Below are 26,987 nucleotides of genomic sequence, written 5' to 3' on the forward strand. Positions count from 1 at the left end.
GCAGGATGAAACTGTATGTCTGTAACAAAATATAAAACATTCAAAGTATTTTAAATAGCCACTTAAGAGCTAAAATGTGCTGTCCACGTATGTGGCCACGAAGGTTAAGTGGATTTCATGGAAGTACTCCTGATAAGCTGCTACTGCTGTGTATGAATAAACCAATGACAATTGTTTTCATGTCTGAACTATGTATTAGAGATTTAAAAAATTTGAGATTTAAAAAAAGCTTTTGTATTTCATTCAGCGTGGCCATGAAAAGCCTCTCCAAAATATTGTCTTCGATGGAGAACATGACCATAGCATCTGTATCCATGGGTAGCGTTAAAGGAGTTTTAAAGAAAATTCAAAGTGAGTCTGAAGTCACGGACACCGCTTTCATTTACTCTCCAGAAACTGGCGTCAGCGTAAGTGTACAGATCGCAAATACACTGACATCTTATTTTGATCAAACACGTTTGTATCTCGCCATGTAAATCACCTTATGTTTACAGGTTATAGATGATATTTCAGTACTGAAGAAATTTCCTAATGCTTTAATTGTACCAAAGGAAGCAGCACAGCAAGCCCTCAACCAGAGCGCCAGAGGTGCTTTTCTGGGGGTGTTCAGATTTCCCAACATGTCAAAGGTATGAATAAGCTTTTCACTTTCAATGTTTTTATGCAGGAAAGCAAAAGTTTAGTTCTGTTTTTATAATGCAAGCACAAGAAGTTGCTACTCAAGCAGTCAATAATTACCTTTACATCATTTAAATCGATGTATTTCATCAGACTGATGAAAATGCATGTTAAACCATTGTAAGCTTTTTTTGTTAATGTAATCATGTCATGTTTCTGAATTCAGATTTCTGTTTCTGTGCAATCAAAAAACAAACAAAATTAATCCAGTTTGATTTCTGCTTTAAGGATGCAAACAATAGCGTAGTATTGAACAATGAAGTTTACGCAATCGAAATGGGGACACAAATCAAAAATCTGAGTAACACCATCAATTTGAGCTTCAACATGAGTCAGGTAAGCAGAAAAATAGGGGGAAACAACATTTCTAAGTTAGTCTAAATCTCATTTGGTTAAATTCTGATGTATTTTTTACAGAGCATGCCGGGAACTCCTACATGTTACTCATGGGATGGAAATGGTCTGTAAAGCTTTTCGTGTTTTTAGATATTTGTAAAGCTGGAGTTTGAAGTAAAGGGAATACGTTTATGAAATATAGTGCTTTACTGAAAGCATTCAGGCAATCATTTCTGTGATGCTCATACATAAAAACTGAGAAAAAAAATGAAAAGTTGCAGTATTTTGGATTTACGATCTATAGTTAGATGTTTGAGTACAATTTTTTTATTAATTCTGCAAACTACAGACAATTTCTACAAATTTAAAATAAAATGCTGAACATTTTTCCTACATTTAGGAAAAAAGGTGTATTCAAACATGTTTCCATTTACTTTTAGACAACACCATACAATGTACATTGCTTTACAGCACTAATATTGAGAAAAACGTCTTAAACGTCTTAATTTTAAATCTTAAAGGGTCATGACACCCCCCACATTCGGTTCAGGTCTACCTCAGAAATTTTTCAAAAGACGCAACATAATGGGCATGGAGCTCCGCGAGCAAAGGGCGGTAAAGTCTAGATCGGATATGCGGCTAGCCGGAAGTGTGATATGCACATTAACAAAGCAGCTTTTTTTATGACACTGTATAAAAAGGTTTAGGGTTGGGGTGGGGGTAGGCGTTAAAAAATACAATTTATTGGGTAACATAATCAATACTCGGTACAACAACTGTTTTTACGTTACGCTGACGATTGGGTTTAGGGTCGGGGTGGTGGGTAGACGTTAATAAAGTACAATAAATGGGGAAATGTAATAAATAATAGAAATAATTCTCATTAACTTCCGGCTGCAAACGTATCCGATCTAGCTGCAACCAGCAAAGGGCAGGAGTGGGCGTGGCCAGCAGAGCAGGGGAGAAGGAGAGGAGGGAAGCGAATCGAACAACTGTTGACAGTTAGTTTACAAAATGAGACACAAACCGTGAGGAGACCCATCATTTTATAGTTTACAACAGTGATGACCAAACTTGTTCCTGGAGGGCCGGTGTCCTGCAGATTTTGGCTCCAATCCTAATCAAACACACCTGAACAAACTAATCAAGGTCTTCCTAGGTATAGTAGAAACATCCTGGCAGGTGTGTTGAGGCAAGTTGGAGCTAAATCCTGGAGGGACACTGGCCCTCCAGGACGGAGATTGGTGACCCCTGTTTTACAAAGTTAAAGTGCAAAGAAATAAACAGTAATTTAATGCCCTGCTACATTTGTTATTCGTAATTTCTTATACACATAACCACAATTTATATCATCATAAAGATAATCGTGTTCATATAAACATTATAAATGAGGACTTTTCCCTCAATCCCCGGGTCTGAATGCAGACTCAGTGCAGCAGGTATCTTGCCCTGTCTATTTTAACCATTAGCCCTGCTGGTAATCTGGAGGATTATATAAAAGCAAACTGAAAAAGCCCCTTGGGCATGAAGGCGGCTTGGAGGTGTTTTTATAGCCTATTAAATAATACTTTTTGTAACATTTTAATCCTTTTTTATATGTGTAGATATTTGTGTATTGCTGTACATCCTGTGTGTATTAGGCGTTTAAGGCGCATATCTAACCCCTGTATTCCAGATAAAATCTGGATCCATCCTGCGCTGGACTTTAGACCAGCTTTTTATCTGGAATCCAGGGGTGCGTTTCCCAAACAATGACATAACTAGTGGCTGAACTATCATAGTGCAATGCATCGTTTGGGAAAAGAACAATGCAGTGACCAGTGCTTTCCCAAAACCGTAGTTTCTCTGTCGCAGATCGTTTGAACCACGTTAGTCACCTCCATAATGACGCTTCACAGGGTGGAGCAACAACTTCTTTAGAGAAAATGACCATCATTTTTAAATAAAATTATAATGTTTTACACTCACTTAAAAAAATCCAATATTAGTTTTGGTAAAAACATGCACTAGTTTTCCATATTAGTTGAAATGTATGTAAATATAGGGGCAATGTTTCCTTTACAAATATTATTGAGAATATTCCATATTCTATTCTAAAACATAAACCTACTGAGCTAACACTGTAATCTCATATACAAATCATATAAATTGTTTATGTGCAAACAGCAGTCTAAAAAAAAGGACATCGCATCGCATATTTTTATCTACAGCACTTCTGAGAGGAACAATTATTAATTCATACAAATTTTTAATTAAAAGACTAACAAATATGTTTCACTTATGTCAACTTCAAAATGATGCATGGCATGAATATATAAGTCATTTTTAGGATCTTTGTTGTCAAGCTTTTGATTAGGTTACTATTTAATATTAAGATATTTCCTTTGAAATCTGTGAAATCATTTCATCACATTTATTTAATTGAATAACGTCTCTTTTCCTGTCTCCAAATATTTTTGATGGAAATTCTGGAAAGAGAGGCTGCGTTTAATCAGATGGTTTCTCGCCATCGCCGAGATCACCACTGAGTGCGTTCAACAACTCGCAGCTGAACTCGTAGGATGTATCGTTTGGGAAAAGAACGATGTAGTGGCTAGTGTCTCTCAAAACCGTAGTTTCTTTGTTGCAATCCATCGCTTGAACCATGTTAACGTAAAGCGTCCATATTGATGCTCTAAACTACTAACTTCTTTAGAGAGAAAACCCATAACGTTTTGTGCAAATTAGCTTATGCTGTTTTACACGCACACGCATTAAAAATCCAATATTAGTTTTGGTAAAAACATGCATTCGTTTTCCATATTAGTTGAAATGTATGTAAACGGCACATTATTATTATTATTTTTATTATTATTATTAAGTAGGATATAATGTCAATGCCAAATCAACGAATTATGTTTGAAAGACGGAATTTACAACCATTGTTAATGATGGTTTTCGTAACCTTGGTTTAACTAATTCTGCAGTAGGCACTAGTCCTCATATCAAGGAGAGTGGACCAAGCGACAACAACACAAATAGCCTAGTGAAGAACTAATAAAATAGGTGCAGCGGGTGAAAGCCAAGCTAACGAGGAGTTTCTTATTATATATTATATACATATGCGATGAGATTAAGCCAGGGGTGGGCAAACTCGGTCCTGGCGGGCCGGTGTCCTGCATAGTTTAGCTTCAACTCTAATCAAACACACCTGAACATGCTAATCAGTGTCTCCAAGATCACTAATTATCTATAAGCAGGTGTGTTTGATCAGAGTTGGAGCTAAACTGTGCAGGACACCGGCCCTCCAGGACCGAGTTTGCCCACCCCTGGATTAAGCGCATCTCACAACTCAGTGCAATCATGAAACTATGTCCTTACTATACAGACCACACTAAACAACAAGTTACAGTAGAAATAACTGTAGATGATAAACAGTAGGTCAAAATAGGGGATGAGGGGGGTAGGATAAAGTGAAGTAAACAGCTCTGAGGTAGAATGAGAGATATGTACAAGATGTAATATGTAAATGTAAGATGATAAATTGTAGTGCAAAAATAGGGGATAAGAGGGGGGTAGGGGGAGGTTTAGTAAACAGTTCTGAGGTAGAACATGAGGAATGTACTAGATGGAAACAATTAGATGTGTTATAATGAACATATCAATGAACATTCATTTATATTTTAGCTCAAAACTAACGCTTCCCTCCTTTTTATCAGGGAGTAAGCCAGACTGGACAACTGAGGGGTGCAGAACTGTGGTGAACGGAAGTGGGATAACATGCAAATGTGAACACTTGACTTTCTTCGCTGTGCTTATGGTAGGTTCTCGATTTTTTTTTTCATTCTGGAAGCTTTTAGTGAACTTCAAAAAACAAAAAAACAAGCAGAAATGTTTCCAAAATGCATTTAAGAAAAGTAGGATTGCATTTTCACCATTACACCATGGGATATTTGTAGCTAAATTCAGTGCATATTTCAAAATGCATTCTGAGTCAAAGGTATACCAAAAAGGTAGCAAAATTGCGAATTAAATGTATTTTTAAGCATGAAATCTAAATTTACTCTTGTTATTTACATATGTATATAGTGGTCATAAACGAAGTATCTGTGCACTTCATTGTTTTGAAAAAATGTTTTGCCCTCATAATATTTAGTCAAATACCATAACCCTCCCTCCCCCTCCAAACGGCTTTTCTTCACTTTCGGACACATGGAATTCCTTTGGGGCGGGGCTATCAGTGTTTTAGGGTGGGGCTAGCAGTCATTTAACGTGGGGTTATTAGTCATTTAGGGTGGGGTATCTGTATTTTACAGTGGGGATATCAGTCATTTAGGGCGGAGCTATTTAGGGCGGGGCTATCTGTCTTTTACAGCAGGACTATCAGTCATTTAGGGTGGGGCTATCTGTCTTTATGGCAGGGCTATAAGTCATTTAGGGCAGGGCTATCAGTCTTTTGGAGAAGGGCTATCAGTCATTGAGGGTGGAGCTATCTGTATTTTAGAGCAGAGATATTAGTCATTTAGGGTGGGACTATCAGTCTTTAGGGGAGGGGCTATCAGTCATTTAGGGTGGGGCTATCTGTATTTTACGGCGGGGATATCAGTCATTTCGAGCGGCGCTATCTGTCATTTTGGGCGGAGCTATCAGTCTTGTACAGCAGGGCTATCAGTCATTTAGGGCAGGGCTATCAGTATTTTGGAGAGGGGCTATTAGTCATTTAGGATGGGACTATCAGTATTTTAGAGCAGAGATATTAGTCATTTAGGGTGGGACTATCAGTCTTTAGGGGAGGGGCTATAAATCATTTAGTGTGAGGAAATCTGTATTTTACACAGGGATATCAGTGTTTTAGAGAGGGGCTATCAGTCATTTAGGGTGGGGATATCTGTCTTTTGGGAAAGGGGCTATCAGTCATTTAGGGTGGGGCTATTCGTCATTTATGGCACTTAAAGCGGGGATATCGGTCATTTAGGGTAATGCTAATGTTAGGGTAATGGTAATGTGTTCTTTAGGGCTGGGCTATCAATCTTTTAGGGAGGGGATATCAGGCTGTGTCATGTTCCTTCCCTGCTGTTGCAGGAGGTAGTGGTTTAAATGAATATACGATTTCGTCTGAAATATTTAGTCATTCACTGGTTCTCGTCATCATCGAACATCTGACAGTAATTCGGGTGGACTATAATCCTCCTGAACTGGCATTCAAATCTTCCTCCATTTTGTTAGCAACGCCCATTGTCCAATGATCCAATCGGTTCCCAAGGAACAAAATCAAGCACCGGCCCAAATTTTTTCTCATTTCAGAAATCATTTCAAGAGGCTGTATATCACAATAGGGGGAAAAAGGACAATCGTAACTTCCGTTTCATGCCAACTAATGAGAGTGTGAGTATCAATATATTAAGATTAAAGATAACTTTTTGTTAGTTTTTGCTAGACCTTTGGCTCAGAATGCATTTTGAAATACACACTGAATTTTTCTACAAACATTCCGCAGTTTAATGATGAAAATGTGATCCTGTGTTTCCTGAGCAGGAGTCTAAATGCTTTAGGACGAATAACTTTTAAACGATCATTTTGCTGCCATTTGCTAACACTGATTGTGTTGTTACACTCATCAATTAAAGTTGGACAATACATTTTTAGTTTAATTTTGCAATAAATAACACATTTAAATTAGTATTAATTTTCCATTATACCCCTATACAGGATAAAGGGGGCGATTTTAGATACAGCTATAGTGAGCATTGATGATCCCTGGTTTTCACAGTGCATAGTGGGGACTCAAGGGAGCAAAAGTTTTAGTGCACTGGAAGAATTTTGCGATTAAGTGAGCCTGATTGACTTCCTGTACAGCGTCCTTTTATTTTTTTATTTGCCACATACACATTGTCATATACAGTATGATATGCAGTAAAATGCTTATACAGTACAACCACCCAGTGACATTAAAAAAGGATTTTCAATAAGAAATACTTAAGAAAATACAAAATAAGAACTTGCACAAAAAGATAAAAATATAATACATACTAATACAGAAAACATTAGTTATAGATTCACACTGTACAGTGAAAACAGCGAACTGAATTGAAATAGAATTGAAAGAAATATTTAGGAATTGTGCAAATGTGCATGAACTAGTGGACTAGTGAACAAGGAAGCTGATTGAGACACTCAATTCATATTTTCAATTCAATTCATGTTTATTTCTATAGCGCTTTTACAATGAAGATTGTGTCAAAGCAGCTTAACATAGAAATTCTAGTAAATTGAAAGTGTCAGAGTTGAAGTTCAGTTTAGCTCAGTTCAGTGTGGTTTAATTTTCACTGCTGAAAGTCCAAACACTAAAGAGCAAATCCAGTCATGCGCAGCTCCACAAGTCCTAAACTAAGCAAGCCAGTGACGACAGTGGCGAGGAACAGACACTATATAGTAATTGCAAAAGCTGTATGGTGTTGAACAGTAGTGCATTGCAATAGTCTAATCTGAATAAACCAATAGCTTGGAAACATAACTTAAATAATCTACTGGCCCATTCTGCTTGCTTTAAAAAAATGCTTGGTGACACTTTATTTTGATGGTCCATTTGAGTATTAGTAGACTGTCTGATTAATATCTGCTGATACTGCTCCTTCAACAGACATTTAACTGACTATAAGAAACTTTGCAAGTACAACTTACACTAACCCCAACCTAACAGTCTACTTATAATCTAATGAGAATTAGTTGACATGTAGATGCAATGCAACTTAAATTCAACAAACGGCCCATCAAAATAAAGTGTGACCAAATGCTTTTCTTAATTAAATTTTTTTGTCTTGTTTTAGTCCAGATATCTAAAGAAATCTTAAATTTAGAAGCATTTTCTAGTTTTTCCTTAAAACAAACAAAATAATTGGCCAATGGAGTAAGCAAAATAATCTTATTTATATCTTATCCCATTGGCAGATTATTTTGCTAGTTTTAGGGAAAACTCGTTTAATTTTGGCATTTTATTTCATAGAATAATACAATATTTTTGCTTGTCTAAAAAAGTTTCTTGATTTAAGAATTTATAGTAGGTATGTCCTGATCAGGTTTTATGCCCTCAAGTCTGAGTCATTTGATTTTGAGTATCTGCCGATACCGAAAACCGATCTGATACGTCTATAATACATAAAAAAGAATAAAGAAGAGCGAAGAAACAGATCCAGGATGTTCTTTATTTTTAATTAATTCATCTTATTTTAACATTCAGCAACTCGTTTAACAAACAGAGCACTTCTCTGAGGTAGCTTGAACAATCAAGTACACTGTAAACTCAAAAAGTTAAGGCAACTCAAACCATTTTAGGAAACCGATTGCTACAAACCATTTGAGTTAAAAAAAAAACTAATCTATATGAGTACTGTGAACTTACTCCATTTAAGTTGAAGTAATGAGGAATTTAATTAACTCATTACCTTCATCACTGAGTTCAAAACTCTTTTCAAAGGAGTAGAATTAACTTTCAGTCAATTTTGAGTTAACTACACTCATTTCATTTGATAAAGTTGACTGCTGGGTTTTACAGTGTAATAAATAACATAAATTCTTCACGTTTGGACTTTAGTGCAACAGTAAATATTTTAAAAATCTAATATAAAAACAAATTGCACCTTACTTTAAATAAACAAATAAAAGTGTTTGCAAAGCCAGTAATGTGCTTTTAGGAACTGCACTCCAGACTCTTGCTGTCATCACAATAGTAAGTTTCACAGAAGGAAATGTATGGTTTTCTTAATGTAAACTAACATCACTACCTTGTCAGGTTTGAGCCTGTTTCTGTTCTTATCAAGGACGTTTGCAACAGCATTTAAAAATCTCATCAACTTTATCATACCTCCAGACTGCTGACATACTCACGCTTTCCGCTTCAAGCTGCTTCTGTGTTCTACTTTGCCAGCATTTAACCAATAGTATCTCTGCAACACAGTGATGTCATGCCGCAGTGTTGCTGTTTCTGTGTGAAGTCAAGAAAGAGGTCTAACTCTGTGCCACCGCATAACTATAGATGTGTATATATATATATATATATATATATATATATATATATATATATATATATATATATATTTGAGTCCTGATTGGGAGGTAACATCAGATTCCGATTGAGTCTGAAACCGTGTGATTGAGCCAGATTTTTTTTTTTTAGATATTTAGACTAGAAACAAGGCAGAAAATCTGTAAGACAAGCATTTTTTGCAGTGTATTTTGTGATTGTATAACATTTAGGAATTTGGTAGACTCTTTGGTCACACTTTAGTTTGATGGTCTGTTGGTTGAATTTAAGTTACATTGCATCTACATGCCAACTAATCCCATTAGATTATAAATAGACTGTTAGGTTGGGGTTAGGGTTAATGTAAGTTGAGATGTACTTGCAAAGTTTCTTATAGTCAGTTAAATGTCTGCTGAAGGAGCAGCAACAACAGATATTAAGCAGACAGTCTACTAATACTCAAATGGACCTTCAAAATAAAGTGTTACTGACACTTTTATCCAAAGCAACTTGAGGGGTTATTCACACACAGACCTGTATAACTGAATGTTGTTTTAAATCAGGCGCCTCCAGATATAACCCTTCGAGAAAGTGACCTCACCGCTCTCACCTACATCACCTACATCGGCTGCGGCCTTTCCATGTTTTTTCTGGGGGTCGGACTCTTCATGCACTTCCTCATGAGGTGATGCATGATTTTTTATGTTTTATAAAAAGTGTCTAAATCATAACAAGTCAAATCAGTATATTAAAATGATTTCTGAATGATCATGTGACAGATGATTGGATTAATGATGCTGGAAATTCAGCTTTTAAAGAATATATATATATAGAGAGAGAGAGAGAGAGAGAGAGAGAGAGAGAGAGAGAGAGAGAGAGAGAGAGAGAGAGAGAGAGAGAGAGAGAGAGAGAGAGAGAGAGAGAGAGAGAGAGAGAGAGAGAGAGAGAGAGAGAGAGAGAGAGAGAGAGAGAGAGAGAGAGAGAGAGAGAAACTATGAATTTTAATACATTTTACATAAACTTTACATAAAAAAATGTCATGTATATTGTTTACCTTTTGTACCTCTGATTAGGGCTGTGGCATTCGAGAGACTGATTTTCTTATGTTTCTTTCTTGAATCGATACTCAGTTTGAGCTTAGTTTTAAACAGCAGATGATATTTATGCTTTACTTATTAATAAAGATAGGAAAGGTTTAAGCAAATTCAAACTAGCCTAGAGCTCCATCTGCATTTCGTTGCCTTGTACTTGTACATGTGTGATGACAATAAATTGAATCTAATCTAATCTAATCTAATCTAATCTATTCAGAACCAGCCTAGAGCTCCATCTGCGGTTCAAAACTAGCCTAGAGCACCATCTGCCATTCAAAACTAACCTGGAATGCCATCTGCTGTTCGAAACTGGCCTAGAGCACCATCTGCTTTTTTAAAACTAGCCTAGAGCGCCATCTGCTGTTCTGAACTAGCCTATAGCTCCATGTGCTAAATGCCATCTGCTGTTCAAAACTAGCCTAGAGTCCTGTTTGTTGTTCAAAACTAGCTTAGAAGCAACATCTGCTGTTTAAAACTAGCCTAGACTATTGTCTGCTGTTCAAAACTAGCCTAGAGCTCCATCTGCTATTCAGAACTAGCCTAGAGCTCCATCTGCTATTCAAAACTAGTCTAGAGCTCCATCTGCTATTCAGAACTAGTCTAGAGCTCTATCTGCTGTTCAAAACTAGCCTAGAGCTCCATCTGCTATTCAGAACTAGCCTAGAGCTCCATCTGCTATTCAGAACTAGCCTAGAGCTCCATCTGCTATTCAAAACTAGCCTAGAGCTCCATCTGCTATTCAAAACTAGTCTAGAGCTCCATCTGCTATTCAGAACAAGCCTAGAGCTCCATCTGCTATTCAGAACAAGCCTAGAGCTCCATCTGCTGTTCAAAACTAGCCTAGAGCTCCATCTGCTATTCAGAACAAGCCTAGAGCTCCATCTGCTGTTCAAAACTAGTCTAGAGCTCCATCTGCTGTTCAAAACTAATACTTGTCATTTATTTTTTGTTTTCATTCACAAAGAACAGATCCAAAGACATTGATTTCACTTTTGCATTTTTAATTTTCAGGAAAGCAAAGGCCACTAGTTCAGTCCATGTGCTGATTAATCTTTTCGTGGCACTGTTCATGCTCAATGTGGCCTTTCTGACCAATGAGTATGTGGTACAAGCCAAAAACTCCATCTTATGCAGGGTCATGGCTGCATTCTTGCACTATTGCTTACTCGCTAGTTTCACCTGGTTTGCGGTAGAGGCTTTGCATCTCTGTCTGCAAATGACCAAAACAACTACCCTCAAACATTACCTTCTCAAGATCACTGTGGCTGGATGGGGTGAGTCCAAATAACTCAAATGTACTTCCTGAAGTTGCTCAGTTTTGACAAAATTGCATGAACTGTAGAGTTTTTTTTAGTTGAACGATATAGCATATACACTCACCGGCCACTTTATTAGGTACACCTTACTAGAATCGTGTTGGATACACTTTCACATTCAGAATTGCCTTAATGCTTAGAATTAACAAGGTACTGGAAATATTCCTCAGAAATTTCGCTCCATATTGACATGATAGCATCACGCAGATGCTGCAGATTTGTCAGCTGCATATCCATGATGCGAATCTCCCGTTCCACCACATCCCAAAGGTGCTCTATTGGATTGAGGTGACTGGTGACTGTGGAGGCCATTTGAGTACAGTGAACTCATTGTCATGTTCAAGTCTGAGATGATTGGCGCTTTATGACATGGCGCGTTATCCTGCTAAAAGAAGCCATCAGAAGATTATACTGTGGTCATAAAGGGATGGACATGGTCAGCAACAATAATCAGGTAGACTGTAGCGTTGATAAAATGCTCAGTTGGTACTAATGGGCCCAAAGTGTGCCAAGAAAATATATTCCCCACAGCATTACACCACCACCACCAGCCTGAACCATTGACACAATGGATCCATGCTTTCATGTTGTTGATACCAAATTCTGAACCTACCATCCAAATGTCACAGCAGAAATCGAGACTCATCAGACCAGGCAACGTTTTTCCAATCTTCAATTGTCCAATTTCGGTGAACCTGTGCGAATCGTAGCCTCAGTTTCCTGTTCTTAGCTGACAGGAGTGGCACCCGGTGTGGTCTTCTGCTGCTGTAGCCCATCCGCTTCAAGGTTCAACGTGTTGTGCGTTCAGAGATGCCACATTCAAATTACCTTAAATCACCTTTCTTCCTCATTCTGATTCTCGGTTTGAACTGCAGCAGATCGTCTTGACCATGTCTACATGCTTTAATCCATGTGATTGGCTGATTAGAAATTTGCGTTAACGAGCAGTTGGACACGTGTACCTAATAAAGTGGCCAGTGAGTGTACAGTGCTCAGCATAAACGAGTACATCCCTTTTGAAAATGAATATTTTGATGCATTTGTCAGTGAAGACAGCCAATATTTTTGTTCATTTATTAAACGGTTATGTTCATTAAAATAAGAGTTTGCTCACCGAACATCTTTAGAAATAGCTTTTTTATGTTTCTCTTGATTTTGCCTTTTTCTTTTTTATTCATTTTCTTTTCGGCTTAGTTCCTTTATTAATTTGGTGTCGCCACAGCGGAATGAACCGCTAACTTATCCAGCATATGTTTTACGCAGTGGATGCCCTTCCAGCTGCAACCCATCTCTGGGAAACATCCACACACACTCATACACCACTGACAATTAAGCCTTCCCAATTCACCTGTACCGCATGTTTTTGGACTGTGAAGGAAACCGGAGCACCCGGAGGACACCCACGCTAATGCAGGGAGAACATGCAAACTCCACACAGAAACGCCAACTGACCCAGCCGAGGCTTGAACCAGCAACCTTTTTGCTGTTAGGCGACAGCACTACCTACTGCGCCACTGCGTCGCCCTTTTCCTCTTCCTAAAAATTTTATTTAGTATTTTTCCCAACATATTAATTTAGGTGTACTCATATTCGGACTGTTATCTTAAGTTTCTTTTGTTATATGAATTCCAGTTTGGGCTATTAATCTAATGTATATGCACAAATATATTATTATAAAGGGTCCTATAGAAAATATTCATTGAAGAAAATGTGAACTAGTTTTGTTTTCTGCCGATAGATTGAACCAGCTGATGTCTTGTGATCCTTTATATTTGATACTGTAACTCTCACTAACATGTATAGCTCTGTGAGGGGTGTATACATTTATGCTGAGCATTTTACATAGCAACATTAAACAATGTCATGTGTGCAGATAAAATATCATTAATTCAGACTGTTTATCCCTGTTTGCTCATACTATAATTGCATTGTCAATCATTTGTTTCAGCTCCTCCTGCTTTTGTTGTCAGTGTCATTTTCTCCTTGGGCAAATATGGTGAGGAGAACATAAAGACAGAAAGTAGCAACGTAACCATGTAAGTGGACACCAAATGTAACGAATAAAGTATGACAATGACAGTCATATGATGTTTATATATATGTATATATAACACACAGTTGAAGTCAGAATTATTAGGCCCCCTGTTTATTTTTTTCTCCAATGTCTGTTTAACGGAGAGAAGATTTTTTCAGCACAATTCTAAACATAATAGTTTTAATAACTCATTTCGGTGGGCACACAACCTGAAGTTTAAATGGTCTACCTGACAACGGATGACAACTGAATTGCTATTTGCTGGAGAGGAAAAGAGAAACGCCCTGGAAGGGACTAAACACAGTCATCCATAAATAGTGTTTACATTAAGACGGCACTTCGGCCTGCCTGGTCACCTGATTGATGGCTGTTCCATTGCCCAGAGTCCTGAAAAAGCTTTCTTCACTTGATATAATAAAAGATTTAATTTAGATTTAATCTGTCTCGGACCGATCTTTTGAGCACGGGGAGGACTTAATTATTACAGTAATTAATGAATACACTATTTTTTATGTGAGCATGCAGATCTCCTAATATAAAGCAGGACATACAGTTGAAGTCAGAATTATTAGCCCCCCTGAATTATTATTCATCATTTCTAAACATAATAGTTTTAATAACTCATTTCTAATAACTGATTTATTTTATCTTTGTCATGATGACAGTAAATAATATTTGACTGGATATTTTTCAAGACACTTCTATACAGCTTAAAGTGACATTTAAAGGCTTAACTGGGTTAATTATGTTAACTAGGCAGGCTAGGGTAATTAGGCAAGTTATTGTATTATGATGGTTTGTTCTGTAGACTATCAAAATAAATATATAGCTTAAAGGGGCTAATAATTTTGACCTAAAAATGGCTCCACGTGGCTTAAAAAATTAAAAACTGCTTTTATTCTTGCCAAAATAAAACAAATAAGACTTTCTCCAGAAGACAAAATATTATCAGACATACTTTGAAAATTTCCTTGCTCTGTTAAACATCAAAGGGTGGCTAATAATTCTGAGTTCAACTGTATATATTTATATATATTGTTTTTCATTTTTCAATCACTTCAGAATAAAAAACACTTTCAAATGACTACTTAAAAGTCATGCAATATAAGTACCCAGGTCAACGGATACAGTCTTATTTACATTCATAAGTATTTATCTTTGATCAGATCCTGCCATGCAAATTTTGTTAAGGGTTACATATCAAAGATCCAAAATCTCTGGAGGGGAGATTCCAGATACATATAAATAAAAGCACCACAATAAAATTAAAACATTACACTTCTTCTCAACCACTTATAATGGCTTTTAATGAACTATTAGCTGAAATATATTGTCTGTGGAACAACAAAAATCTCATATGGATGTTTTATTTATTCCGCACCAGATCGCTCCTGCTATTTATTCACTTTTTGACAGCAAATATATATTTTTGTAATGCCCTTTAAAACTTTCCAGACTATTTACAGCATAGCACACACTGCATGAATGCTATGAAAACAACATAACATGTGCACAAAACTACCAAACTGTTTTGTTTTTCATTTCCATCTGTCAGTAAAATAATTAGACTTTGTGGGCGGCAAAGATGTCAGTCAAATTAGCAGTCAAATTCAGACACATCCTCATGTTTCACTTGGATATGCATGGCTATCAGTGTGACTTTATAAGGAATAGTTGAAACCATTGAATTATTAGACAATAGTATAATTGCCACTTAACTTTGCATCATGATTAAATCACCTCCTTCTGCATTATTTTATAATAATTCAACAGACTACAGTCAATTATTACACTTATATTGTGGTTACCACATCCAAATAAATGTTTAGATGTTCAATTCTAAATATTTTGTCAGGTTTTCACTCCTGTTTAAAGGACTAGTTTTTGTTTTGATGTGATATTTAACTAATGTAGCTGTGAAATGACTGAAATATTTCAGCGTGGTGATATGAAGTCAAAACCTGCCAGAACTACTTAAGCTGTGCATTTATCTGAAAATATCAGCACACCCTAGAATGTGACACTATTCTTTCACATACAAGAGGACATATTCACAATCACATCCATTGATTTTTATTCCTAAAGCCCATTAGCCCATTATGCTTCTTAATATTGCAAACTTGTATTTACTTCTTATGTTATTATTTTTATTATGTATTTTCACTATTGTCTTGTATTTACAAGAATTTGGACTGAACTTTAACTGATTTTTAACTACTTAAGCTGTGTGTTTATCTGATAATAACCACACACCTTAGAATGGTCATCGGCCAATCAGAATCAAGCATTCGACAGCCTCTTAGTATTGATCTTAGTCTTTCATATACAAGTGTATGCATTCAATTCATTTTCCTTCACCTTAGTCACTATTACAGAGGTCGCCACAGCGGAATGAACCGCCGACTATTCTAGTATATGTTTTACACCCACACATACTCTTACATATGTTATACCGTAGTGTAATTCACATATAGCGCATGTCTTTGGACTGTGGGGGAAACTTACAATGCCAAGGCGGGGAGAATATGCAAACTCCACAGAGAAACGCCTTCTGGCCCAGCCGGGACTCAAACCAGCAACCTCCTTGCTGTGAAGCGACAGTGCTAACCATTGAGGCATTCACATCTATTGATTTTTAATCTTAAAACAACAGCTCATAATGCTGCTTGATTGAGTTTTATCATCATGTACAGTATTCTCATGAACACAATTGTTTGTAGAGCAAGAATTTTGACCGATTACTGCCGTTTATTAATTCTACTAGTAATTTCCTGATAAGCAAATTAATCAGATGTTCTAAAACATTGCAGAATAAGGTCAATAAGTAAGAAAAATTGACTATGAGCTGCTGAATTTTTAAAGAATTATTAGCAAATTATGTATAATTGAGGTGTTGATGTGTTCATGATGTTAAGCGGCCATTACACCTTACATGTGCATTCATTTCTTACATATTTAAGAGACTAGAGTGATTTATTCTGCTTATACTACTGTTAACACACCCAAGCACACTGTTCAGGCAACACAATCTCACGGCAATTCGTAACTTTTTTTTAGTGGCTAATTCGTACGAATTCGTACGATCTAATTCGTACAATTTAGTACGATTTGCTCATCCTCCAATGACGGTTGGGTTTAGGGGCGGAGTTAGGTGCCACGCCTCCTTTTTAAAATCGTACCATTTCGTACGACTAAACTCGTACGAATTCATACGAATTAGCCACTAAACTGTCAAAACGTAAAATACTTACGTTTTCTCGTGAGATCAGGCTGGTTCAGATGTTGTATTTCACACATTTGTCAGGTTTTTATCCTTAGACTGCTCCTGTGTGTTGGATTAGTTTCTTACACATCACATCCAAAGCCTTCTGTTGTATTTTTGTTGTGATGTTTGACTGCTGTATCTGTGAAATAACTCAGAAATCATTCAGTGTAGCGATATGAAGCTGTAATGCGGTCAAAACCTGCCGGAACTACTTTAGCTGTGTGTTTATCTAAAAAATAACTGCACGTCTTAGAATGTATATCAACCAATCAGAATCGAGCATTTCACAGCCTCGTAGTATTGACCCTATTCTTTCACATATAAGAGCACGCATTCACATCCATTGATTTTAAGTCTTAAATACAGCTTGTTGCAGTTTTATGACCATGTATTCTAATAACACAATTGTTTGTAAAGCAAGAATTTTGACCGTTTATTGCTGTTTATTATTCCTACTAGTAATTGCCCCATAGGCAAATCAATCGGACGTTCTAAAACAATGCAGAAAAAGCTCAATGAGTGAGAAATAATTGACTATGAGCCGCTGAATTATTAAAGAAATATTAGAAAATAATGTATATTTAAGGTGGTGATGTGGTCACGATGTTAATGCACCTCGAATGTGCATTAATTTCTAATATTTAAACACAGTTAATAATTTAATCTGCTTATACTGCTGTTAACACACCCAATCACACTGTTCAGATGTTATATTTCACACATTTGTCAGGATTTTGTCCTCAGACTGCTCCTGTGTGTAGGATTAGTTTCTTACACATCACATCCAAAGCCTTCTGTTGTATTTTTGTTGTGATGTTTGACTGCTGTATCTGTGAAATAACTCGGAAATCATTCAGTGTAGTGATATGAAGCTGTAATGCGGTCAAAACCTGCCGGAACTACTTTATCTGTGTGTTTACAATAACAACACACCTTAGAATGTTTTTCAGCCAATCAGAATCAAGATTCAAGACTGTTCGACTTGAATCTGTGCAGGTGCTGGATCGTTGACTCCACTGTCCACTACGTGGTGAACATCGGTTATTATTGCTTTGTGTTCACCTTCACCCTGGGCACCTTCATCGTGGTGGTGCGGTGGCTCAGCATGCTGCGGATGAGCAAGTGGAGTAAGGATGGGAAGGTGAAGCGCTCAAACACGGCAACCTCAGACATCTTCACCATGCTGGGCCTGTGCTGCCTGCTGGGACTGACCTGGGGCATTAGCTTCTTCAGCTACGGAGCTCTGCGCATCCCCTCCTACTACATCTTCACCATACTCAACTCCTTACAAGGTCAGAGCTGTTCATTTCAAGTGTACATATTTAAAATGATCACTTTAAGGGGCTTTAAGGGGAATATTTAGGGGTCATTTCAATTTTATGTATATATGGTTGCTATATATACGTAAACACATACACAAAATATATATAGCAAGACATTGCATTTAAAATGCAGTACAAGTTAGTCTGTCGCCTCATGTTCTCCCCGTGTTCGCATTTGATTCCTCCGGGTGCTCCGGGCTCCCCAGTCAAAAGACATGCTTTATAGGTGAATTGTATAAACTTTATTGGCCGTAGTGTATGCGAGTAAATGTGAAAGTATATGGGTGTTTCCCAGTACTGGGTTGCAGCTGGAAGGGTAACATATATGTTGGATAGTTGGTGGTTCATTCCGCTGTGGTGACCCCTGATAAATGGACTAAGCCGAAAGAAAATGAATGAATGAATGATTTTTACAAATATGAATGCATTACACTTGATGAAGATGGACTAAATTTTCATTGTTTTTTAAGATTTTATTTTCCCAAAAGTTATTTGAAACATTAAAGCAAACCCTGTGGTTTAAGAAATGTATGTTTAAGAAATTACTTGCATTAATTTTATTTGATCTGGAAAGCAAAATAGGACATCTTGTCTTTGGTATATGTAACAAACTTTGTATACAAGTCAAAATTATAAGATTATAACTACAATTATGTGTAAACATTTTTATTAATTAAAAGTAGGTTAATATATAACACTTTAAATAGTTGGTTTCTTTGTATTTAAGATTTATACTTATGTGTTTAAGATAAACATTACATTTTTCAAATTTTAAATATAAATGTCATTTTGAGCAAATCGGGATTTCATTATTATTATTTATGTTCATTATCATTTTTCTACAGCACAACACCAACTTTTTAAGAAATCAATATTTTGTTGAATAACCTTGATTTTTTTAGTCACAACAAATAAAAAATGTGTTATTATGGTCATTTCCTGGAAAAAAGACAGAAAAGGATTTGTTTGTTTGTTTGTTTGTTTGTTTGTTTGTTTTACTTCATTGTTCACCTCAGTGGAAAATTGTCATTGGCTCAACCAACAATTAAAAAGTAATTTAAAAGTTAATATTAATTAATAGTTCCATATGACAGAATGAATATATTTTAATATATACAATGATATATAATGTGTGCATATATATATATATATATACACACACACACACACACTATATATATATATATATATATATGCCTACACAAAACAACCATCTCTTTTCTAAGGAGTGACAGGACATCGGAAGGAATTATTTCATCGCTCTCAAGTTCTCTTAGTGATAAGTGGTCACTGACTTTTTTTAGGTTTTTTTTAGAAAGGCTATTTAGTTTCTGACTCTGGAATACCTTGTTTATTTTGGTTTGTGATTGATGTTTTGTTGTTTGTTTGAGGAGAAAACCATACACGTGGGTAAAATAAAAAGTTTAAACTTGCTTTAATTTGTTTCAAGAGAGTGGTTATTCAGTACAGCCAAATGTCTGTAGAGCCCCCTCAGAGTGAATACCAAATCAAGGAGAGGAGGTGTTGCAATATATATATATATATATATATATATATCATATGTTCATTCATTCATTTTCTACTGCATTTCCGGGGCTGGGTCGTGGGAGCAGCAGTCTTAGTAGAGAACCCCAGACACTTTCTCCAGCTCCTCCAGGGGGGGTGTGTGTGTGCTGTGAATATTTATTATGTTTATGTACTTAAGAAATCTTTATATTGACAGCACAGTGGCTCAGGGGTTAGCACTGTCGCCTCAGAGCAAGAAGGTTGCTGGTTCAAGTCTTGGCTGTGTCAGTTGGCATTACTGTGTGGAGTTTGCATGTTCTCCCCATGCTGCTGTGGGTTTCCTCCGGGTGCTCCATTTTCCCCACAGCCCAAACACATATGCTATAGGTGAATTGGATGAACTAAAAAAATGCCCAGTATGAGTGCATGTGTGAATTAGTGTGTATGGGTGTTTCCCAGTACTGGGTTGCGGCTAGAAGGGCATCAACTGCGTAAAACATGCTGGAATAGTTGCCGGTTCATTCCGCTGTTGTGACCCCTGATAAATAAGCGGCTAAGAAAATGTTTATTTATATTTAAATATAAAATCTATATGTATATGACACAAATTTATATATATATATATATATATATATATATATATATATATATATATAATTAAAAAAATTTGTATGGTTTTATGTATGTGTTTGTATTCTTTGTATTGTATACTCTACCTAAAATGTATATATATATATATATATATAAACAACACATTTTGTGTCAGAACAAACTTTCATTTTGATGCGTGATTAATCTTTGCTCAACACTAAAAAAACTCTAAAGCATACTCAATATTTCATGCAGTTTTTAATGAATTGTTTATGTTTTATAGGATTCTTCTTGTTCGTGTATTACCTGAAAACGAGCACCTTCTTTGGAGACTCGGCTCCTTCAGAGAAGTCTGAGAAGACTGAAGTAACAGATAATCCATATGAAGACGCCACATAAGACAACACAAGACCCGTCTGAATCTCACCTCCATATCTTTTATATTTTACATTCATTTGCAGTATTAGACTGTGATCATCCAATGCTGAGTTTGATTAACATATGAAACTAAATGTGCTTTTATTTCAGCTCAAAAATTGCATTTCTGGTGAAGGAATCTGCATTATTACTATTAAGAGAAATTCAAAGCACTCACACATAAGGTGGATATTTATTAAACAATTCAAATTTTAAATTCAAGTTTACTTGTATATCACTTTTGTAACGTAAGGACGCAGGACAACAGAGATGAGGATCCACATGCAGTTCAATAATCAAGAGTAGTCAGGCAGGCAATGGTCAAATAGGTACAAACAGGAGCATTAGGGTAATCCAAAGAACATAGTCAAAATAATGGGCAAATCATCAGGACAGGTAACATAACAGCATAAGCAGTAAACAAAAACAAATGTTAAAACACCCATGGGAAGGCAAGACAAAGAAACCGCTTCATAATGCTACCAGTGAACAAGACTCAGCAAAGTGTGTGAGAATGTGAGGTGTATAAATAATCCAAGTCAATCATAAGCTTCAGCTGTGTGTGTGTGTGTGTGTGTGTGTGTGTGTGTGTGTGTGTGTGTGTGTGTGTGTGTGCGCGCCAGTGTCTGAATGATTGTCAAATGTGGCAGGAGTGATGAGTGCAAAGACTTCCGGGAGTTGTAGTTCATATCAGTGGCACATGTGTAGTTCTCCAGCACTCTGCACAGGCTAGATCGCTGGTGATCGTGACAATTTTTCACAATTCTGCGCACCTCATTACATAACAGTTAAAATTAGAAAGATTAAGGGGGTTGTGTAAAGGGTTGGCAGTATATAAACATAGTTAACCAGCAGTTATATACAATATAGTGTCTCTCCAATAAGAAATAATATTTACATCTAATAATAATAATACATGTACAATGAAGTGTATTTACGGTGACTTGTTGGTTAGGACTGTAGCCTCACAGCAAGAAGATCACCGGTTCAAGTCCCAGGTGGGCCAGTTGGCATTTCTGTGTGGAGTTTGCATGTTCTCCCTGTGCTGGCGTGGGTTTCCTCCTGTTTCCCCCACAGTCCAAAGACGTGCGCTATAGGTGAATTGGGTAAACAAAATTGGCCACAGTGTGTGAATAAGAGTGTATGGGTGTTTCCCAGTACCGGGTTGCAGCTGGAAGGGCATCCACTGTGTAAAACATATGCTGAAATAGTTGGCGGTTCATTCCGCTGTGGCAACCCCTGATAAATAAGGGACTAAGTCCAAGGAAAATGAATGAATGAAAATGTAAACCTAATGTTACACTTTGCGTAAAATGTAACACTTGAGGAAACTAGAGCATATGAATGACAGACATTTGCTATCTCGGTTACAGTTTAGGAAATGAATATTAAAAATACTAAAAAATGTTCTCAGTCCAGTTTTAGATGGGTAATAATAATCATGTTAATAATACAATACATAATCTTTTTTGTTAGTTTTTTTGCTATTTTCTTAGACTGTTACACACATAACAGATTTTCACTGTGATTTAATGATATGAATGTATTTATCTTTACTTTGTATATTGTTTTATGCATGTATATTCTAAACATGATTGTTTACAAGGTTGTTATAATCAAAATGTTGCTAAAATATAACATTTAGAATTGTCATTACTTTTCAACTATTTTAACTTTTACATATTTGGTTGTTATACTCGTCTATTGAATAAAATAACACTATGAAGTTAAACTCTGAGTTATTATTATTATCATCATTATTACTACACAAATAAAACAATTAGACTTGTATTTAATAGCATAGCTAGATCCTGTTGGCATTATTTAATGTTGGACAAAATGAAATTAAATCTAAAATGAAAAATAAAATACAGATTTTAAACTTTTTTTATGCAGATAAAAAACAAACTTAGTACAAGCATACATCTCACCACCAGTGTGCTAAATATACATTGACAATCAGGGGGAAAATACGATCATGCCATGAATTTTTATTACTTATTTAGGACATTAAAGTCTGACTTTGCTTAGACAAAATTCTTGTCACTTAACAGAAATAATGTCCAGTATAGAATATAAAGTCATGCTGCAGTGGAAAAAAAATGTATATTGTGTATGACTCCCATGAGCTTGGAGGACTGCATCCAGACATCTCTGACTCAAATAACTTATTAAAGTCATCTGGAATGGCAAAGAAAGTTCTTGCAGAACTCCCAGAGTTCATCAAGATTCTTTGGAATCTCCTCCTTCATCTTACCCCAGATATGCTCAATAATGTTCATGTCTGGTGATTGGGCTGGCCAATCCTGGAGCACCTTGACCTTCTTTGCTTTCAGGAACTTTGATGTGGAGGCTGAAGTATGAGAAGGAGCCCTATCCTGCTGAAGAATTTGCCCTCTCCTGTGGTTTGTAATGTAATGGGCAGCACAAATGTCTTGATACCTCAGGCTGTTGATGTTGTCATCCACTCTGCATATCTCTCACACGCCCCCATACTGAATGTAACCCCAAACCATGACTTTTCCTTCACCAAACTTGACTGATTTCTGTGAGAATCTTGGGTCCATGTGGGTTCCAATAGGTCTTCTGCAGTATTTGTGATAATTGGGATGCAGTTCAACAGATGATTCATCAGAAAAATCCAAATGATCAACTAGAAGTTAATATTTGTTGCTCTTACAACTGGGATGGATGACCAGATTTTTGTCAGATAGTGTATGTGCTTCAGTCATTTTATATTATTTTAATTACATCTATTTTATTAATAAAACATATTTAAGTTTTCAGTGTTTTGAGGGATATTTAGTATATTCTGACCCACAGTATCCTCTGATTACCTCTTTCAGACGGTACTGCATCAAACCATACAAACTTATGCATCTAATTTGAATACTGTCAGGTCATATAATGCGACAAATACTAGTTTTATGAGAAAGCATTGTGAATACTTACAATGTCTATCAGTGCTCTGAATATGCCAGTTTCAAACTGCTGAATGAACTGTTTCTAGCATAGACCAGTGTTGCCAACTATTGCCAATGAAAAAGTAGCTAAAGCCTGCCCGAAAAGTGGCTAGATGTGTCCGGATGACATCACGCACTAATTTGCATATATCAGTGATGTCATCACATAGTATTTGATAAGCGTAAGCCCATCATGTCTCTACTTTCTGAGGCGCCGTGTATTATATTATATTAAAACATTACATCTAGATGCACAATAAATAGGTTCTTATTAACATTTACTTTTAGATTTTACATTTTTTAATATAACACTGATAATGTTATATATATGTGTTACATTCTTTAAACAGTCACAGCTTGTGTACTTACTCTTTTAACCTGTGAAATTAACACATTTGTGAAAGTGACGATTATAGCACTATTGGAATTTATTGCTACCTTAATTACTAACAATTATACATGTTAACAAATATCAGTAAATTAACAGTTGAAGAACAATCTGAGCTAGCAATTTACTCTACTGAGTGAAGCCTGCAGCTGCGGCTCTTTTGAGTCACTGCTTAAAAATTGCTAAAAGTAGCCAAATGAATGTTAAAAATTGCTAAATTTGTTGCTAGGTGCTTTTTGAAAAAAAAGTTGCTAAGGTTGTATGAAAAGTTGCTAAATCTAGCAATAAAATTGCTAAGTAGGCAACACTGGCATAGACTGATTGGCGCGATTATGCATTCACAGTGGTATGAACCGTTATAGGGGTGTCAAATGTATATATATATATTTATTATTTTAATTAATATTATTATTGGGCGTCATGGTGATGCAGTGGGTAGCACAATCGCCTCACAGCTAGGGATTAATCAGTTTCATTATTAACTGTGATTTAATTTATCACGGTTAATTAATCATAAAGGCTTCTCAACACCGTGTTTTTGCACGGAACAAAACTGCAGCAACTAAACAAAGTTATGCCAACTGTGAGCTAGTTTGTACACCGAGACTAATAACCATGCACAGTGGACTGACTTAAGCTGCGTTCACACTGGAGTTTGTGTGTGTGAAATTCTGTCGTACGGCACTGCGAAAAGGGGCGGGATTAAACAAGATTATTAGACAATAAAAAAGCGAGCGATTGCTCCATGTTTTAAATTTCTGTCCAGAGAGGTCGTGTTTTAATCCTCGATTGATCTCACGCAGTCAAGTGATGCAATTTCGCAGGTCAGAGTTCACCAAGCTTGAACTTTGCACCGCAGCGACATGCAAGGTCATGCGTGAAGTTTCCCGTTTCCGGTCTGACGCATTTGTGTCCGTATGAATGGAAGTCTATTGGGAGAAAAGCCCAGTGTGACCGCAGCTTATGACTGAGGCTAATAATTAAGGCAAGCACGTTCAAGTTCGTTATTTCCAATGGAGGGGCGCGCATGCAACGCAACGGGTTCACGCTTTTCAGGCGCACCTAGTTGAGATGACAGGGGGCTTTTGTGACCGCGGGAACTGTATACGGCTAAAGTTTAAGGAAGAAGCAATGGAAAGTAGATAGGGGTTGCAAACCCACTTAAACCCACTTACAAATAATGGCCCTGATGAGAGCGATCATGTGGCGAGTGTTGATCCGCCAGCCGAAATTAATCAAGTGTTTTCAGAGAGAGTGCTGAAAGATTCAAGCCTGTTTCACACCGCAAGCGTGAGCAGCGCATGGTTTTTTTGGCATCCATGTTAACAGATTAGAGCTTTCATACTGCATGCAATAGCAGCATGTCAGCGCGAGGCGTGAGCATCACTGAAGCAGCAGTGCTGTGATAGTTTTGGCACTGGGTCTGTTTTTGCCGCGCTGCACACGCTCAATTAAGGTGACAGTGCGTTGATAATGACCAAAACACATTGAATGACACAAAAAAATTGCAATTTTACCCAATAAATGCATCAATAAACAAATTAAAACGGATAAATTAAAACGGAAACAAAGATGTATTTAGGCCCGAACTACAAAACCAAATTTTAAATAATTTTAGTTTTAAACTAGTGGGGTTTTGAAATCAATGAATGCAAATAATCGTGATAACCGTAAAACCGAGATTATTTCTTAGACTATAATCATACAACCAAAATTTATAATCGTTGCATCCCTACTCACAGCAAGAAGGTCGCTGGTTCCAGCCTTGGTTGGGTCAGTTAGCATTTCTGTGTGGAGTTTCCTTGTTCTCCCCATGTTGGCGTGGGTTTCCTCCGGGTGCTCCAGTTTCACCCACAAGTCCAAAGACATGTGGTATAGGTGAATTGGGTAAGCTAAATTGTCTGTAGTGTATGTGTGTGAATGAGAGTGTATGGATGTTTCCCAGTGATGGGTTGCAGCTGGAATAGCATCTGCTGCGGAAAACATGCTGGATAAGTTGGCGGTTCATTCTACTGTGGCGACCCCTGATGAATTAAGGCTGAAAAGAAAATGAATGAATGAATATTATTATTTAAAGTACAGATCAGAGTAAACTATTTCTCAGTATTAAAGAGCTGACCCCCAATACATCTTGTTTTGATGTCCTTTAAGGAGGATTAAGCGTTAATTAGGGGTCCAATGAGTATATTAACAATAGCTATATGGGAATTACTAACCTATGTCACACATAACATCACACAGGTTCAACCACGCATAGCGGTTGCAATAGCAAACATGTTGTTGTGCGGTAGGATGCCAAAATAGAAAACTTTAATTTTACCGTACACCACACTGCTTTTAATGCCAACCGCAGACATCTTTGGCTAACAGCCATCAGAAGAGCTGAATGGAGTGAGGACCTCATTAAAAATGCTGGACTCTGCAGTTCTCATGTTATATCAGGGGAGTTCGCGCTATGCTGAATCATACACATTACTCGTTTTTGATTGCAGCAATGATTTTAGCAAAAACAGTTAAACATGGTTGATTAAACTGCGGACACTGAATGCTAACAATGAATAGTAAACATGTGCGTTCACATACCCTACCATACAGGTGCAGTTCGCTGTGAGAATGCAGTTGTTTTGCTTGTTGATGATTACCCAGGCTTTGTATAGTCCCGTCTTCTTTCCTTGTCTTTGGCTAGGCAGAACCTCGGTTTTTAGCTCTACATAGTGTTGAATCTGGTAATCATGGAGCATTATTTCTTGCACATGACCACACAGAACAACATTGTTGGCATCCAAAGACTTGTAGGCCTTTAACTTCTCTCTTGTAAAATCACTTGAAGCTTCGATAAGATTGTATGTTTCAGGCTGGATGCTTGGCCATTTTGTCTTATCCAATATCCAATGGGAAGGGTGCTATCGCAGATGGACCTGTCAGACGAACGCCGCTCACTTTAACGTTAATTTAGCTGAATCACTGTGCTTATCACTGGGTGACAAGCTGTTAGAATACGCTGAAAGCATTATGTAAATAATATATAAAATATGTAATCAATATAACTTATTTCTAAGACAACAACAAACTCTGTA

The 26,987-nt window shown here is 36.8% G+C and overlaps 1 protein-coding gene across 1 annotated transcript in view; it reads left to right on the forward strand.

Annotated features, from left to right (window-relative positions):
* adgrg11 (adhesion G protein-coupled receptor G11) overlaps positions 1–22,158 on the forward strand; it is a 59,458-nt gene extending 37,300 nt beyond the window's left edge. The window contains exons 11-21 of the mRNA XM_056481349.1: positions 248–407; positions 495–629; positions 907–1,014; positions 1,096–1,138; positions 4,713–4,813; positions 6,298–6,378; positions 9,577–9,698; positions 11,119–11,381; positions 13,372–13,459; positions 17,720–18,015; positions 20,426–22,158. Of these exons, the coding sequence (XP_056337324.1) occupies positions 248–407; positions 495–629; positions 907–1,014; positions 1,096–1,138; positions 4,713–4,813; positions 6,298–6,378; positions 9,577–9,698; positions 11,119–11,381; positions 13,372–13,459; positions 17,720–18,015; positions 20,426–20,541 (1,513 nt within the window). The 3' untranslated portion in view covers positions 20,542–22,158. The remainder of the gene's footprint in view (positions 1–247; positions 408–494; positions 630–906; positions 1,015–1,095; positions 1,139–4,712; positions 4,814–6,297; positions 6,379–9,576; positions 9,699–11,118; positions 11,382–13,371; positions 13,460–17,719; positions 18,016–20,425) is intronic.
* The last annotated feature ends 4,829 nt before the right edge of the window (positions 22,159–26,987 follow it).

This window comes from Danio aesculapii, chromosome 20, assembly GCF_903798145.1.
Source record: "Danio aesculapii chromosome 20, fDanAes4.1, whole genome shotgun sequence".
Lineage (NCBI taxonomy): Eukaryota > Metazoa > Chordata > Actinopteri > Cypriniformes > Danionidae > Danio > Danio aesculapii.